The sequence below is a fragment of the Ascidiella aspersa genome, chromosome 3 (assembly GCF_963924565.1).
Source record: "Ascidiella aspersa chromosome 3, kaAscAspe10.2, whole genome shotgun sequence".
NCBI classification, from domain to species: domain Eukaryota; kingdom Metazoa; phylum Chordata; class Ascidiacea; order Phlebobranchia; family Ascidiidae; genus Ascidiella; species Ascidiella aspersa.
The window spans coordinates 16,857,167-16,873,851 of record NC_139449.1 but is presented as its reverse complement, the minus strand read 5'-3'; the positions used below and the strand labels follow the sequence as shown (position 1 = coordinate 16,873,851).

General features: G+C 35.6%; 1 protein-coding gene across 1 annotated transcript; it reads left to right on the top strand.

Annotated features, from left to right (window-relative positions):
- The first annotated feature begins 2,226 nt into the window (after positions 1-2,226).
- On the top strand, positions 2,227-14,107 carry LOC146160444 (uncharacterized). Its single transcript, XM_083384714.1, has 15 exons — positions 2,227-2,458; positions 4,432-4,615; positions 4,679-4,881; positions 5,069-5,159; positions 7,980-8,129; positions 8,571-8,754; positions 9,394-9,509; positions 9,956-10,143; positions 10,556-10,678; positions 10,832-10,965; positions 11,128-11,327; positions 11,554-11,736; positions 11,925-12,093; positions 12,468-12,611; positions 13,585-14,107. Exons 1-15 carry the CDS (start codon positions 2,428-2,430, stop codon positions 13,879-13,881), a joined length of 2,397 nt encoding a protein of 798 aa, XP_083240840.1. The 5' UTR covers positions 2,227-2,427; the 3' UTR covers positions 13,882-14,107.
- The last annotated feature ends 2,578 nt before the right edge of the window (positions 14,108-16,685 follow it).

Genomic DNA, 16,685 nt, shown 5'->3' with positions numbered 1-16,685 from the left:
GGCAGAAATCATTTGAACACCCCTGTTGTAGAATGTTATTTTTAAGGATGAGGAGTTTGTTTAATGAGTAATCGACTAATCGTATCGTATATAGTTGGTCTGAATTGTAATGCTGTGCCAAGCACATTCAGTAAGGCAGAGAAAAGGAGCGTTCTACGGGGATGAAATAAAGTAATTTGACGTCCGCTGCTACGAGATGTAGGTTAATGGCTGTAGACAACTGAAAATTGATAGTATCCAGTTTCCACATCACAACTCCTTAATGTAGTCGCTACTATCTCGGCGGTTTTCCAAAACACCTTGTTTGCAATAGGAAACGCTGACAGGTTTTAAAATAAGTTCCAAAACGCAGCAGTTCTCCTTAGGCGCGTAGCCTATGGCTGGACGATTGCAGTACCGCGGTAGTCGGTGCTCTGAACGGTTTGTCATGAACACTGATGTTTGGCAAGTCTTTGACGCTTATTTTGTAGACTTTGAAAAGCGGATAGACATAAGCTGGCGTCATACAACAAACAAATTTCGCTTTGGGTCGGGGGATATGATAATATCATTGTGCAATGTGCATGGTGTATGTACCAATGGTATGTAGAAGAAGGCATTATCTATACAATACCATTTATGTGCAGCGAAATTATCAGGGTTTCATACCATATACGTACTCCAATGATGTATTTCCGGTAGGTGTCAACGGTAAGGTCAATGCGTTCCAGGTTATCATTATTCGTCCATAATTAGTTCAAAAAAAGGATTTTACCATCTTTCTTGGCCTTACAAAACACAATCTTCCTGGCACTCGTGAGGCGGCCTAAGTTCCCGAGGGTTTATTTTATTCACAAGTTGAGGGTGTTTTGTGTTTGATATTGCCTTTATATCCGGAAGTCTACATTGCCAAGATTGAAAAGAACAAGTTCCCCGTAAACGAAAGTGTCCTTGCTTATTGGGGAATCTTTACTGCGCTCGGAGTTTCCCAAAGGTGTGACGGAATACATGATCATCCTGGCAGGCACGTGAACAGAACTCTTCCACCACAAACAAGACAACCACGTTAACTTATGGAGAGGGGTGTTTGGGCAAGCCGGGCAATTAGCCTCTACCTATATGAAGATTTGCTTATCAATTAGCCTACTACCTACATCTCAAGGTCAAAAAGTCAGACTTTTCAGTGCAAGGGTGACTGCTTTGGGGATTAGCTGGTTTCGTCTATACACGCCAAACAAATACGTTATAATCACAAATACAAATGCTCGCTCGCTACACGTGTCCAACTCGCGAGACAACCACATCAGACAAAATTGCTGAATTTGCATTTTTTGATAACGAAACGACCAGATTCACCTAAAAAAACGACGGGACAAGTTTGTGTATCGCAGATGCAAATTACAAATGACTCGTGCAGTTTAATCTTATTTGAGTCACTGTTTCAGAAGGTCCATTATGAGCCCTGCGCTAAGAGACCCTTATGACTCTTATGAGTCCTGTTCGTGTTAACTGTTAACAGACTCTTGCGAGTCCCGTTAAAAGACTGATTGTGAGCCCCGTAGAGGGACTAATTTCATTGGATTTGTAATTTGCCGAATATAGCCAAAACGTAATCCATTTACAACAGGGTCTGACACGGAAAACATGCGACGCGGTCGATGTCATAAACAGTTCGTTATACCAAGATTCGGTACGTAGTAATAATATAATTACCACGGTGAATAACATAATAACCTATTTAACCGTTACAACACGAGGGTGAATCGGTTGATTACCTAATTTCACCAATCACCCCTACGTACCCTTCGTATACCTGTTGTCTGTGGTACCGGTATACTTAACCTTGTAGCCTACATTTGGGTGTATACCCGGTTAAAGAAAACTGCTTTAACCCATTACTGTTTTGTAGCAAAATTGCTTTTGGTAGACTGCCTTTTCGCAAATTGTCACAAAAGTTTAAACGATAATAAGATCGTTTTCAAAGTTAAAACACTTTTCTCGTCGGCCGTTTTTTTTTCTAAAAAGCCAAATTACGTATTTAAAAATCAGTAAACATCATAATCATAGTCAAAATTTAGTCCAGTTCCGTTATTTTTATTTACATAACATTTTAAAGCATAAATTAAAATTATAAAGGATTTGTCGCCTGTATTGCGAAAATGGTGCAGTGTAGGCGAAGCTAAACATCCAATATCCGTTTCGCTTGATTAAGTTGGTCTAATGGAAAAAAAGTACAATCATATTAGTGTTATGGAAAATATTTTGACCGAATGTTTGGTATATTTCAGGCAGCCTTTGATACCTCATCCTGCCTTGGTTTGGACTTAATATTTGGTCAAACCGGGCGAACCTAGTTGTTAATGTTTACTTGTTGGTTCAAAGTTTATAGCAGCTACGGTACTTGTTATGTTTATCCAATAAAGATACTTGAAATGCATTGCTTTGAAGATGATGCAAACGTACTTTGAGTCGCTCTCAGGTGGGTATCACTCTTACATATTTTTATTCCTTAAAACAGTGTCATAAAAGTAAATGTAGCTAATTTAAATAGTGGGCGCTTGTTTAGAATCCTACCATTTTTAAGGCACAGTACCAAAACCAGTCGGCAAAATTGAAAGTGCAAACTGGTATAATAAATATAATAATACTTGATCCTGTCAAACCCAATGATAAAAAACCCAAACCCAAATAATATGCATTAATTTTATAATTATTTGAGCGCTAGAACAGGGGTGGGCAATTATTTTTAACTGCGGGCCACATGAGAAATTTAAAATGTTGTCGCGGGCCGGGTCAAAAAAGAGGATCTCAAATGCACGTAATATGACGTCATACTACGACGCTAAAAAAGAAATAAGCTAACGAACTTGTTATTACCTTAGGAGTTGTGCGCAAATGTGCAATTTACGTTGAATTTAAAACAAAGGAAAAAATGTGACTATAGGCTATTTCAGTGTTTCTTAAACTTTTTGACTTGGGGCGCACCTTGCGAGGGAAGCGAGCGCGAATTTTTTTAGGTGTACCGGTATTTCTCTTAAATTGCCTGCATTTTTTTTATTATATAGGTTTTATATAGTTGCATATCTTTAAAGGGACTCTAGCCTTTAAGACTAAAAACGTTATTTTGTCCATTTAAGTCTTGTTCCGATTAATTTTGAACTTATTTTGTGTTTAGGTCTTATTTAGACTATTTTAGATCTTATTCTGTCGTGTTTATTACTTCGAGTATGACGTTATTATGTCGGTGGTCTCAATAGGTCTACTATGGTAGCCTATTTATAGATTAATTACTGATTTAGATAGTGTTGCTTTGTAGTTCTTATTGCGTTTTCTACTTAAATGGCTTGTGGAATCAATGAGCTAAGCTTAATAGAAAAGTAAAAAATATATGTTTTATATAATAGTATAATAGGACCTACATTCTTTTTCCATTTGCTCGCGGCGCACCTGGCAGCCTTCTGCGCCTCGGCGCACCGGTTAAGAAACGCTGGGCCATTTGTTTTAAAACAAAAATTTGATACTTACCTGACGGGGGTCTTTAACCGTGATCATGTAGGCGGTTGGCCCAAGGCGAGGCCTTGCCATTGCACTTCGGCTTGGCTGACCCTTGCGATTACCCCCCCCAAAAAAAAAAAAAAAACGAAAATTTTAATTTAGACATAGAGGGGAACGTCAAGCATTGAGAGATAAAAAAAATGTATATTGCTTGATATATTGGCCTTTATCAAGTTGTGGGTCGAGTTGACTAAAAAATTAAGGTTAAATACGTAAAAATTTCCCACAACAAACTTACAATATTTTTTAGTTTGTGAGGCTTTAAGTTACCGATGTGTTATACTTTGGTACAATGGCCATATTGCAAAGAAGGTATAAATCGGGAGAAATACACAACATGGCATTAACTAAATTAGGCTGACGAACGTGAATTTGTATGTTTCAGAGTTTAGACAACGGCATGTATTTCGTTCATATTTTAAAATCGGAATACATTACAAAGCAGCGCAATATATCTATATATATTAGGGTTAAGTTTGTTAAACTTTTGTTGGAGAGAGTGCCACAGTGCAGAGGACTTTTTTAATCTGTAAATATGGCCAAATAATTCGTGGAAGATACGAAAAAGACAGAAAAGATTTGCGCGAAGCGCAAAAAAATCATTTAAGTCTTTAAAACAGGCTTAGAATAGAGTTTGGATCCGTCCCTAGAAATAGTGTTAACGATACAACCAAACATGTAGAAAGTCCCCCGTGTTTTCGCTCGGCTTATGTATTTTAAGAAAACTAAGCCGCGGGCCGGATTAAACTGCCTGGCGGGCCGTATGTTTCCCAGGTCTGGCGTAGAAGGATTTTAGACCAGCGCCAAGTTTGTTGTATACAGTCATCTTTTTTGAATAAACTTAGGTTGTAATAAAACAGTTTGTTTTTTGTCAAATAATGATCTGTTTTCTTGTAGTGGACCTTGGACCCAATGAAAATCTTTCGTTTTTGGATAATGGAAATGGCCATGTTGAACTTGCCACCAGTGCTAGCAGTGGACCTAACATAAACCATGCAGGTTCAGTTCACCTTGGGAATGTACAAAACTGTCAGCCACCAGATGTTCAAAATGATGAAAGTGACATATTTCAGTGTGGAAGGTATGTCGGCTCTATGCCCAAACTTCAATCTTTGAAGTTCATCAATGTAAACATTCTTTTAAGATGTAAGCAACAATTCAACAACTTAGATGTGTTTTTTCAACACAAGAGATCTCCATGTTTAGCCTTGACTAGACTTCAGGTGTGCTCTACGGCTCCACATCTTCAAGGTAGTCTGATGCACAGTGCAAATACCAGTGCCATATTACACCATGTTGAAGATTCTTGTAACAGTAATCAACTGCAATCTCTTCACTTAAACCAAGGTGGATAAATTATTACCATTTTTGGACAATTTGATTTGAGGTGCTTCAAGGGGAGCTTCAAAAGGGCTGCACATAGCATTCTCCAAACTAAAAGATATATCAATTTTATTTATAAAGTAACATGTCTTTTGTGTGAATGTATAAATGTCTTTGTTTACACAACTGTATACATTCTTGTTTTTTTAAGCGAATCCTGCCAGTGTGATATCTAGCCATGAGGCAAGGATACAACAAAGTCAGTTTGCTCCAAGAATAGCTCCTTCTGTTCCTTTATCAAGGTAAATTACTTTTTTTGCATCTGCAAACCTTCTATTTCTTCAAGCTGTTGACTTCATTTTATAGCATTGCACATTTGCACGTATAAAAAAGTACTTATTTTAACAAGGTGTCTCAAACTTGTGCCACAAACATAAAAATCACATGTTAAATATGATTAACAAAACTACTTACACATAAAGGGATTTTACTAAAATTCTTCGTTTTTTCAAGTTAAATGATGTGTTTCTCTAAGGAATAACATTGCCATGTTTAGGTGATAAACAAGGCTATTAACAAGTAAATTAATTAACAAAAAGTACTTTGGCCGGCTTCAGAAAATTTAGGCACTGTGCAAAACCGCGAAATCAGAATACAAATGGATGTAATTGATAACATTTTCCGTGGCTCCGGCGTGTTTTATTATTATCAATTGCTTATTTTTAATTCGACTGCCTAGGATTTTTTCTGATCTTGTCAACTGTCGATCTACATATATTTTGTAGGTGTGTGGCCAATTGTTTTAGCTCTGTTGGTGTGCCGCAGGTGCAAAAAGGTTGCGGAGCACTGTTCTGGACCAGTGCTCCTCAACCGGAGACCATGCCAGGTGTGCCACGACGTTCCCGGAGATGTTTACTTACGTTTTTTCATAGTGTTGGGTAGCCTATGGGTGGAGTTAGAAATTAGGTTGGGGTTTGAATTATTATAAGACCTAGTGATGAATTTAGGGGTGGGGTTTAAGGTTAGGAAAAAGGTTGTGGTATCCCCTATTCTAGCCATTTAGGTCTTATTCCGACGCGTTTAAGACTTATTTCAAATTAAATGTTATAACAACTATTAGGTAGTATAGTCCTATTTTGGTCTTATTCCGAACTGTGTTTTATACTGGGGTTGATGTTGTTCTAATTTTGGTGTTATGGCTGGAGACCCTTTGGCCGTCTTAAGTTATTTTAAGAAGACCGTAAAAATAGAAGACAAAAGAGTGTAAAACGTCAAATTTTCCGTAGCCTGGAAAATTGCTTTCGTTGTCTATTGTCAATCATCATATATTTCGTAGGTGTACGCCGAATATGTTTAGCGCCGAATATGTTAAGTTAAATTTTCAACAAAAAGCAGTGTAGTGTTATGTTTAAGTCTGCATGAAACTATATGTTGAATCGTCAGCCATTTTAATTGCAGTATCGCAGAGTAGTTTGCACCAGTGTGTACCTGAACGCAATTATTGTTGTATGTAAATTATATGCCCTAATTTTGTTATGCACCTACGTCATTAATTTAGGGGTGCATTATGAAAAAATATGGATCCCAAGGGGGTACTAGTATAAAAAAGGTTGGGAAATACTGAACTATAGGGTACATCTCCTCGAACAGTATGTGACAAATTATCACCTGAATAAAAGACTAAGTTTTCCAGCACTTTATGTTGAGTATGATCAATGAGAAATTTCTCGGGCCAGATATGGCCAAATGAAGTACTTGGCGTGGATTAAGTACTGTCAAAGCTTACATGTTTTGTCACATAATAGCGACTAACGTTGTACTCGTTAAACACGGCAACACTTTTTTGCCAACTTAAAGAATAAACTACAACTTTATAAACCGAAAATCGGTTTGTTTAGATGTTATGAGATAAATAATTACACATTAGGTAAAAATTTGTTTAAATTATTTCAAGTCAAAAACAATTAAAAATGCACATAAATCGTTTACAAAATTAAAAAAACTATTATCAGCTTTTTATAATTGACATTATGTTAAAATGTTATAAGAAAAAGTTTTTTTTTTGAGTTATATTCAACGACATTTTAACTGTGTTATGTATACGCGAGCTTCCAGAATTATTCACCCTGTCCAAGTTTATCGAATTAGGCTCAGCTTCGTTTTTGCATTATACAGTTGTTTATTTCCTATTTGGACAAATGTATTGAACAGTATTTGCTGTCTGTTTTCTCTTGACAACATTTTCTAAAATAACCAGCGTCTTTGTTTTCTTGGTAATTTAAAGTTATTTGACTTTTTGAAATGACAAAAATATCAACTAAGGATTTTAATAATTTACCGAAAATAATCCCGAAATAAATAGTTGATTTGTGTTTGACCGATAGTCAGTAAAACATTAAAAACGTGTTGTTGACGACGCCAAGACATTAATGCTGTTGTTTAAAATAATCAATATATTTATAATAGGTCAAAATTTTGTCAAAAAAATATATTTTTAGGTCAAAATTTTTTGTTTTAGGTCAAAAAATAATCGCCCTACTGATGACGCTTTTATTAGCGAATTATATTTATCTCTTTACATCCAAACATTCTTTATTATCATTGATGTGCAACCGGAATCATTTGTTTTTCACCATTCGGATTTTGTTATTCAAAAGAAAATACTGATTCTTGCCGATTTGAGTGAAAGAGTACTTGGGCATTCAATTCTTGTTAAATTTGCGACACTCCTTCTCAAACTTACGTTTCTGGGCAAATCCATGGGAAAATATCTTTGTAAATTCTAAATATAATTTCAACCCAAAACAAAGAATCTAAAAACACAAAGAAAACAAAGAGCCAAAGAATAACTAACAATCTTTATAAATTGACGCAGTAAGCAAGTAGTGGGGGATTGTGGCAGAATGTGGCCGTGGGCCACATTATCATGTAACACCAGAAACTGTCTGCGGGCCGCTCAAAATCTTGTCGTGGGCCGGACCCAACCCGCGGGCCGTATATTGCCCGCCCCTGGTTTAATAGTTTACAGAGTTAGACTAATTTATATTCAAGGTCATTAATGTTATGACTTTTCTAACCTTTTTTGATAAATTAGGTAACATTTTTGTTTTTCTGTCAATTAGATTTGGTGGAAACAGAAGAAGCAGAGAGGGTCCTCCACAAGCTTTTGACAATAGCAATGTGGCAGAGGTCATACCACAAAGTAATATGTTTGACGTGCAAAACAGTGGGCAGAATATTACAACATGTGCAACTATATACCCAACAACACGGTTAGTGTCATATGAAAAAATACTTATACTTTTTATGAGGTTTTAAAAGTAATTTTACTGCTACAGCATGAGTTGCCAACCTTTTGTTACAATACTCCAACTTGTTTTAGTTTTACTTAGTTTAAAAATGTACTTTATTTATATCATATTTTGTCAAAAGTTTGTTGTTTTCATGTTTTATTAAAATTGATAACCCCAGACCCCAATTATAGCCTATAAATTTAGGCTTCCAAGTAATAAACCACAACCTAATATCCTTTTTTTGGAATACTTTTATGCTGACGTGTTGTTTGAATACACTTGTGTATGGTGTACCTAATTTATATTTGTGGTTTGAATCTTCAATTATTAGTTTGCACAAACCTACAATTAACACTGCAGTATATATATTGTTGACCGATACAATAAATGCAATAAAGCATGTTTTTCTATTTGGTGTAGGATAATTTTGTCAGATAACACCATTTTGTCAAGAATGACCAATGAGCAAATGATAAACAGCACTGGTAACTTGGAAGATGATGAAATGACATCTTTACTTGAACAAATCCCCCCCTACAATAACCCACAAGTGATGAATATACAAACACATAGTGAAGCCAATGTTCAAAACATGTTACATATGGTAAATGTTTTCATTAATTTTTCGTTGTTTTGTTTAATTTTTTTATAATATTTAAGGTTTTTCATTATTTCATGTTTAGTCCTTTTTTAATGTAAATCATTCCATATGTTTAAAGTATATAGAAAAAATCGAAAAAATCACATCTGTCAAAATAAATCATTTTTGTCAAACACAAACTTTCCATGTTATTACTTTTACCTAATTTGTTCCCTGTCTAACAGGTTTTCTGGTGGGCCTGTCCAACATAAAAATTAAATTACAGAAAATTACCTGGTTCTATATTTCTGACTTTACTTTAAATGAATAATATAAAGATTTGTTTCAAAATCACAAAAAGTTTATTTTACATTCAGCTCGATTTTATTTTAGCTTTTAATTGTATTAAGGCAGTGTATATAGCAGTAAATCAACTTAAATGCAGTATAAACAAACACAAGAAATGCAGAGTCTGATCACAAAAGCCTCATGTTCGATTTAGACCAATACTGTAATACTAGATAACAGAACTTAATAGAGATTTATATAATATTGCACTTGTGTATTTAACTTCCTTAGTTTGTTAGAAGTTTTTTTGACATTGTAGGTATCTTTATACTCAGATTTGTGCAATTTTTAGTAATTGGGAGTTTTTTATTTAAGGATGGTGAAGATTGTACCTCCATGCTACAACTCAACTCTCCTATTGTTGGTACAAGTCCAACCCTTACAGGAAATGAACCAAAAATAGGACCAAAACCTACTGACTTAACATCCAGGTTTTTGTACCTTTTTGCATTTGACCTAAAACAATTTGTAGGTGTCGAAAAGTTGCCCCTTTGCACATTAAATTAGAGTAAACACTAATAAAATTTGACGATTTTTGCATGTTAACTCATTTTATAAGTATGTTAGTTAAAGTTGTAGTTTCTGTTGACTTTATTTTTAACTAAAACCCTGTTTTACAAACATGATAACTTCGCCCTACTATCCTTATTTTGTGATTAAAATACATGTTTATAAAAATTGAAAGGATATTTATAAAAATTGAAGCATCTTATAATAATTAGTGGTGAAGGTTATTAAATTTATAAAATATATAATTGAAGTTTTGTTAACTTGACAACAAACAACATTACATATTATTTTTATAAAGCACATTGCGTTTTAATTCTTTACAAAATATAAATATATTTTAAATTATAATGGAGATGTTTGTTTCTAGTCCTGTGTTGCAACTTGAAATTCCCTCTTCAATGGAAGTGAGTGTATCCGCTTCCTCAAACTTACAAAAGAATGACAACCCAGTTACACTTGCTCTCAGTGATAACAAGAAAAAGTTTCAATGTCAGTTCTGCAACAAAACGTTTGCAAAGAACTTTGATTTAGAACAACACAAGCGCAGTCACACTGGTAAGTTTTTAAATCTTTTCTTAACAAATTATTTTAACCAACTTTGTAAACCAATTCAAAAGTAACAATTTTTGTGCTAATCATAGCCTTTACAAAAAAATGGTCCAGAGGTTTAATAGGGATGAATATTTATATTCATTGAAATAAATTAGTTTATAAATATTGTTTTATAAAACGCTGCCAAACTAACGCGAAAAACCATTGTGAAAAAACATAGCTCAGCTGAGTCAAAACTCATTTAGTTCAGCATGTTCCTTATGCCTTGGTTTGAAAAAAAGTTTTCATAATTAATATCATGCACATACTGTATTATAATTCCACAATAAGTTGTAGTATGAAATTTTCTGTTTCGTAAATGTCAGCATGAAAACCTTTTTTGTTATCAGGCATTAAATGTTTCTTTGTTTTTAAGGAGAAAAACCGTTCCAATGCATTGTATGTGGTAGAGCGTTTGCCCAGAAATCCAATGTTAAGAAACACATGACATCACACAAGATTTGGCTGAAAGGCAAGGGTTCAGGTCGCACCTTAAATGGTAGGTTAATGTTTTATCATGTTGCACTCTTGTTAAATGTTTTTTTAAATAACGGTAAAGCAATTTGCTGTATAGCAATATACTGGTAAACTGAGCTTTGTTTTAAATATACTTCACCATCCGTAGTAGGCTACCTCGTGTGTTCCCTCTTAGTTTCCAGTGAGAAAGACGAAGTCGAATCGCCTCTAGAAACAGAAATGACGTCATTTGTTTGCGAATATTGCGGCAAAAGTTTTCCGTCATACAATAAGCGCAAATCGCACATGAAGGTGCACAAAGATCAACAGGTTGGTATCGCTGTACAAATTGTACAAGTTTAAAACAGAATAACTGCATATATCAGGTCAGCACCATAGGTTGTCACGCTACATTTTATGTTTCGTTTGTTGTTATAAATTTGCGAAACATAAGACAGTTATTTGTCTCTTGATATTGTTGTTTCTTTGCAGGTCTACAAATGCCTCAAGGATGGCTGCTCTTCCACGTACGAGGACCTCGATGACTTTGTGGAGCACGTAAAGAGCCACGAGTCTGGCATGACTTACAGGTGCCACCAGTGCCACAAGGTGTTCAAGTCGCTACGAGATTTGGGCGTCCACCAGTATCAGGTGCACCTTAACAGCAAGAAGCGACAAGGCAACCACTCCAAGTTAGTTTGACATGTTATCTTATATATATGTGAATCGGCAGATTTAGAAATCTTTTTAGTTTTTTTTTATAACGTTTAAGATATATGCCAAATTTGTGTAGGCATATTACCAGATGCAGTATATAAATTAACTGAATAATTAAGTATTGCTTATTATTGTCATATGTTTAACTATACAACTAATATGGCTAAAAGAGGTTAAGTCGCCGAGTTTTGCTGTTGTCAGGATGTACGCGTGCAGTTTGTGTCCGAGTCGTTTCAGCCACCCGGCCACATTACACGAACACATGCAGAGCGACCCTCATAGCTACGTGTGTCGCGTTTGTGACTCGAGCTTCACGTGCGAGAGGTATTTACGCAAACATCACCTCGTGCAACACAATGACAACCCCAAGATGAGGGGCGCCACGTAAGTTGTTTGTAGCTTTGCTTGTTGTGAATGGTATTGTGTTGTTTCGCGACACAAAAAGTTCAAGTTTATTTTGACCAGTGCAAGCTATTTATTTATATTATAATAAACTGAAGTTCCCGCTTCTGTTTCATGCTAAATACAGGTTCATTGGTCCGAGAAATAGAATATTCTACTTGAACTTTCAGGTGTAACGTTTGCGGCAAGACTCTACGCAGCGTTTACTATCTGCGACTTCATATGTTCATACACACCAAGGAGCTGCCCTACCGATGTACCAAGTGCGATGCCGCCTTTAACCGTAAGGACAAGGTCAAACGACACATGCTCACGCATGATGCCATCAAGCGGTTTAAGGTAGACAGATGACAAAGTTTTTTGTGGATAACCGAACGATCATGGCCAATTGTATTATCATTAAAAATGGTGCGATAACCGATCCTGGTAAATTTTTTTAGCTTGGTTTGCCGGCTTTAAACGCCCATTTACTAAAACATGTTTGAGAACATTCAATTTGACAGTATTTGGCATACAAAACACGCTTGGTTGTTTGCTTGCCTTTTTATAAAATCGATTTAGGTGTTCCTTGTTAATTCATAATAACATATTGCAAAATGTACTACCGGCAACTAAAATCTATAAAAATACCTGCCAGAATGGTGTTAAATTCAGGTAGAAAAATGTGCTGAAATTTATAAAATATAATCTTTCATGCCCTGTGTATATTTTAGTGTCCACTCAAGTCAGTATTGGGATGCAACAAAGAATTTAACCGGGCCGACAAGCTTAAAGATCACATCATCAGTCACAGTGCTGCTAGGAAGACGTTCCAGTGCTCGTTTTGCCCGAAAACGTACAGTCGCCTTGCTAGCAAGGTAAAGCCTTAATCGAATAAGATCAATCGTTTGTAACTCGCCCCATATTACTTTAGTATTGGTAACAATTCTCCTTTTGTCACAAAACATTTTCATGCCACATGCAGGGGCTGGGTTAGGGTTGTCTGGACCACCCCTTTCGTTAGTGCTACATATATATTATTTCAACTCACTGTCCTGGCAGCAATGATTATGTAATAGGGTCAAGCGTCTTTAGCTAACGCGAAACAAAAATCAAACGCAAAGCGCCATATTATGTCTCTTGTTTACACCGGAGTTTTTAATATACACAGGACATTGTTTTTCCTAGAGCGCCTACATTTGTTCGTTTAGATTGGCTGATCGACAAGTGTGCATTTACTGCATTCCACCCATCAGAATAGAATAGTTAATACCGTACGCATAAATAATTTTGCAATGTACAAGGAGTTTATGTACTAAGAATATAAATCACTACACATTACACAATTCACAACATTGATCTAGTTTTTCTCGCTAAAACTCCCAACATATTTTTTCATCTACCGAGTTAGCGAAGTTGATGGATGTTCGATTGTTCGCTGTTTGCTTTAATATCCGGATTTGGTGTAACAACGAGCCTCTTTACCTGAGCAGATTCTATCGCAAATGATTTAACTTTGACTGTCGTACGTGTTTGGGGGTCTCCATTTTTTATGAAATGATGATTACAGCAAAACTCTTCTCTTATATCACGTGTTTTTGTGCAATCTATTTTATGCAAAAGTGTCGTCAGACGGAAATTGGGGTTATATTTAAAAGCTAAAATTCCTCCATTTACGTTTTGGTTTTATGGATACGCCTCTGCCAAAGCTGTCAACTGTAACTCTGCGTGTTCGGATACTGCAATAGTTTGCCGAAAATCCTGAGAACAGCTATTTTAAAACACATAAACATGTATCGGAAGGCTGTCAAGTTCAATAGTAATAAAGTTTGTTCATTTATAATTTATTAGATAAAACATGAGAAAGCTCACTCTTCCGGATTCTTCTGCGACGTTTGTCACCGGGCATATTACAGTGAAACCAGCTATCGGCTACACAAGTGTTGCAAAAAAACTTCAACTTTAAAGAAATCCACCTCCGTCGCGTCACCGCATTCCAAATGTACTCCAATAAAGGATTCGAAATGCAAAACAACCGCTGACAATGAGAGTCCAACTGACGATTATACCGACGATAGTGCAGAAAACAAACGATCTAATCGGTGCAATAACAGTCCGACCTTAAATTCTGATACAAACAGCGACTAAACCTAGGGTTCCTGTTAATTTACACGAAATCGTAATGATTTTGTTTTGCCATGGAGAATAGTGGCCAATGACGATTTCCAATTTTTTAGTTTGGTGATCGACATTTTATTACCTATTAAAAAGGCATAATATGAAAAGATGTTGACAATTCTTTATTTTATTGATTTAACGTATCGGTATTTATTATATCAGTCTCTACGCTGTTTGGTTTGGGTATAGTAATACATTATCTGAACCAAAAACAAGTTGTTTTTATTTATCGATACAGGCATTGTTAAAAAAGTGTGATGACAGGAAACTATTTTATTTAAACAACATTACTATTTTCGTTGAAACGGACACGTTGAAGGCAGCTTACCACGGCAAGCAGTTCAGTAAAAAGGAAAACGATATTGTCCTAATATTAGCGGCTGTGCTTGTAAAACTAAATCAGTACCCTGTGTAAAGATCCAGATTTGAATTTTTTTAACCTATGGTTTAAGTCTGATTGCATTGTTTAGAACTGCAAACATAACGTTCTACACAACTCTTTAGCGTCATCTTAGTAGTTATCAAACCTTATAAGCATACAACTGTTTTAGAACTTTTAACCGGGCACTTCCAAAAATGCTTTTTAGGTGGGTATTTTGGCATGACGTCACAGAGTACTTCATAGCGTCATGTAACTTAAAGAAGCCTGTCGTTGCCACAGACAAACTCACAATTTTTCAGCCTAATTGCGCCGTATAACTTTTTGTATACCATTTTTTTGTATTTTTTTATCCGTCCAAATCCTAACGATGTGTGGATTTCGTCTAAACAAAAACCCTTCACAGATGAAAGTCTTTCGTCCCACATGTCATTTTGTATATCTCGGTGCCGAAATCCTAGTTATTGAAATTGAAATGACTTGTCCAAAGTCAAGTCTTTTGAAAATAATAACGTCCTAAGTGTTCTCCCGGTCAAAGTTCCAGTCAAGTCAATATAAGAGCAAGTTAACATTAAGTCAAGTCATTACCATAAAAAACGTATTAAATACCATTACAGTTGGGAAATTGTCAGACTAGTAGCAATAACTCAACAAAAATCAATTTACACCAAGCTAATTGTTTTACGTGCATTACTTGAAGTAGAAAACCTAATTTTATACAAAAATATACAAACAATTATATTTAGGTTATGTGATACAATGACTTCGTCTAAAGCAGTGGTTCTCAACTGGGGTCCGCGAGACAATTTTCTGGGACCGCGAAGCACCTAGCAAAAATCAAATCGAGGCTTCTGAAGAAGAACATTTTTTGTGCAATAAAATTTTCAGGCAACTTACTTTTCCAAACCAAGCTGATTATTATTATCATTAGTTGTCCATTCACGTTATTGCACGCTTTAAGTTGAATTGTCCATTGTGACGTCATTTTGTGCTAACTAGAATTACGACTTTATACGGTCACGGTTTTAAAACTGTTCGTGATTGCTTCACTCAAATAAAGTGATTCGTTAGAAACATAGCCGAGCATATAGCAAGCAAAGTGCATCCGTCTCATTGATACCATTGAAAACAACGTGTTTTTTGTGTTTTTTGCGTATATTTTTAAGGGACCGTGAGCAATTAAAAAAATTGCTGGGGGACCGTTGCGTAATTTTTTAAAAAAAGTTTGAGAACCACTGGTCTAAAGTCAAGCCATTTTAAAGGGGGACTTTTAATGCACTTTAGTCAAACTAAAACTTTATTGTTTACAACACTGCTTATAGTATGGCCAAATTGCTCTTTTTCGTGAAACTCAAAATATTCCAATTATCTGGGGCTCTAGACGGGAAAGAAATATAAAAAGCAAACCTCGAACTGGGAGGTGCAAACATGTTAGATATAGAATCTTATATTTTAGCTTTAAAGCTTTAAAAAGTTTCGGGATGTTGCCTACAAAGCTCCTTAAACTGTCCTAGAAAAAAATAAGCTATCCTTATTGCAGCTATAGAATGCTCGGTTAATTACAACTTCGTAACAATGTGCGAGACACTTTTGTGCTTGGCAGACTTTTCCAAATTAGGCGACTTAAACATACTAAAGTAGGAAAATAAATGCGCGATAAGCGCAAAAATATTTGCATTGACGCAGTTAAAGTTGGCAAAATACAGATTGGCCATTGCACAAAACTTATTGACGAACCGGCAAAACCTTTATCGCAGACCGTGGGTTAAGAACTACGGTTTTAAAAGCAAAAAAAGTAATGTTTGCTCAACAATACAAAACTATAAAACATGAAATGAATAACAAATTAACAATAGCCTACGAAATGTCACGTGTAAGATCGCGTTTAATTGCAAACGTAATGTAGCTCCAGAAACAGCGTATCCTTAGCTAAAGAAGCCCTAATTACTTTTAATATTTTTTAATACGCCATCGTGAGACAATTCCCAAGAGTTCCCAGGGTATTGAGAAGCTTGTTTCAGGACTTTAAAGTCTTAATTTTATAAGGGAATCTACATAATAAAAGAGAAAGTTTGTGAGATGTGTGTGTGTGTGGCAACATGTTCGCACAGTAATTTTACAATATATTTGTGTTACATCACAATGGAAATGTTACGCCACACTCAATGCGGTTTACAACATGGTACAATGTTACCAAGATTGTGTTTAATCATGTATCCCAAGCCCCAGCGTTAGTTAATTTAATATAGGTATATTTAGAAGTTTTTCTGGACCCCCGGTTGAGAACCACTGTTATAAACTATGCCCACAAACGTGTGCAACGTTCCAAGTAAAGACTTAAAAAGTTTCGCAATGCCAAATTTAGGCAGAGTTCGCAAAATATCACGTTTGTTGT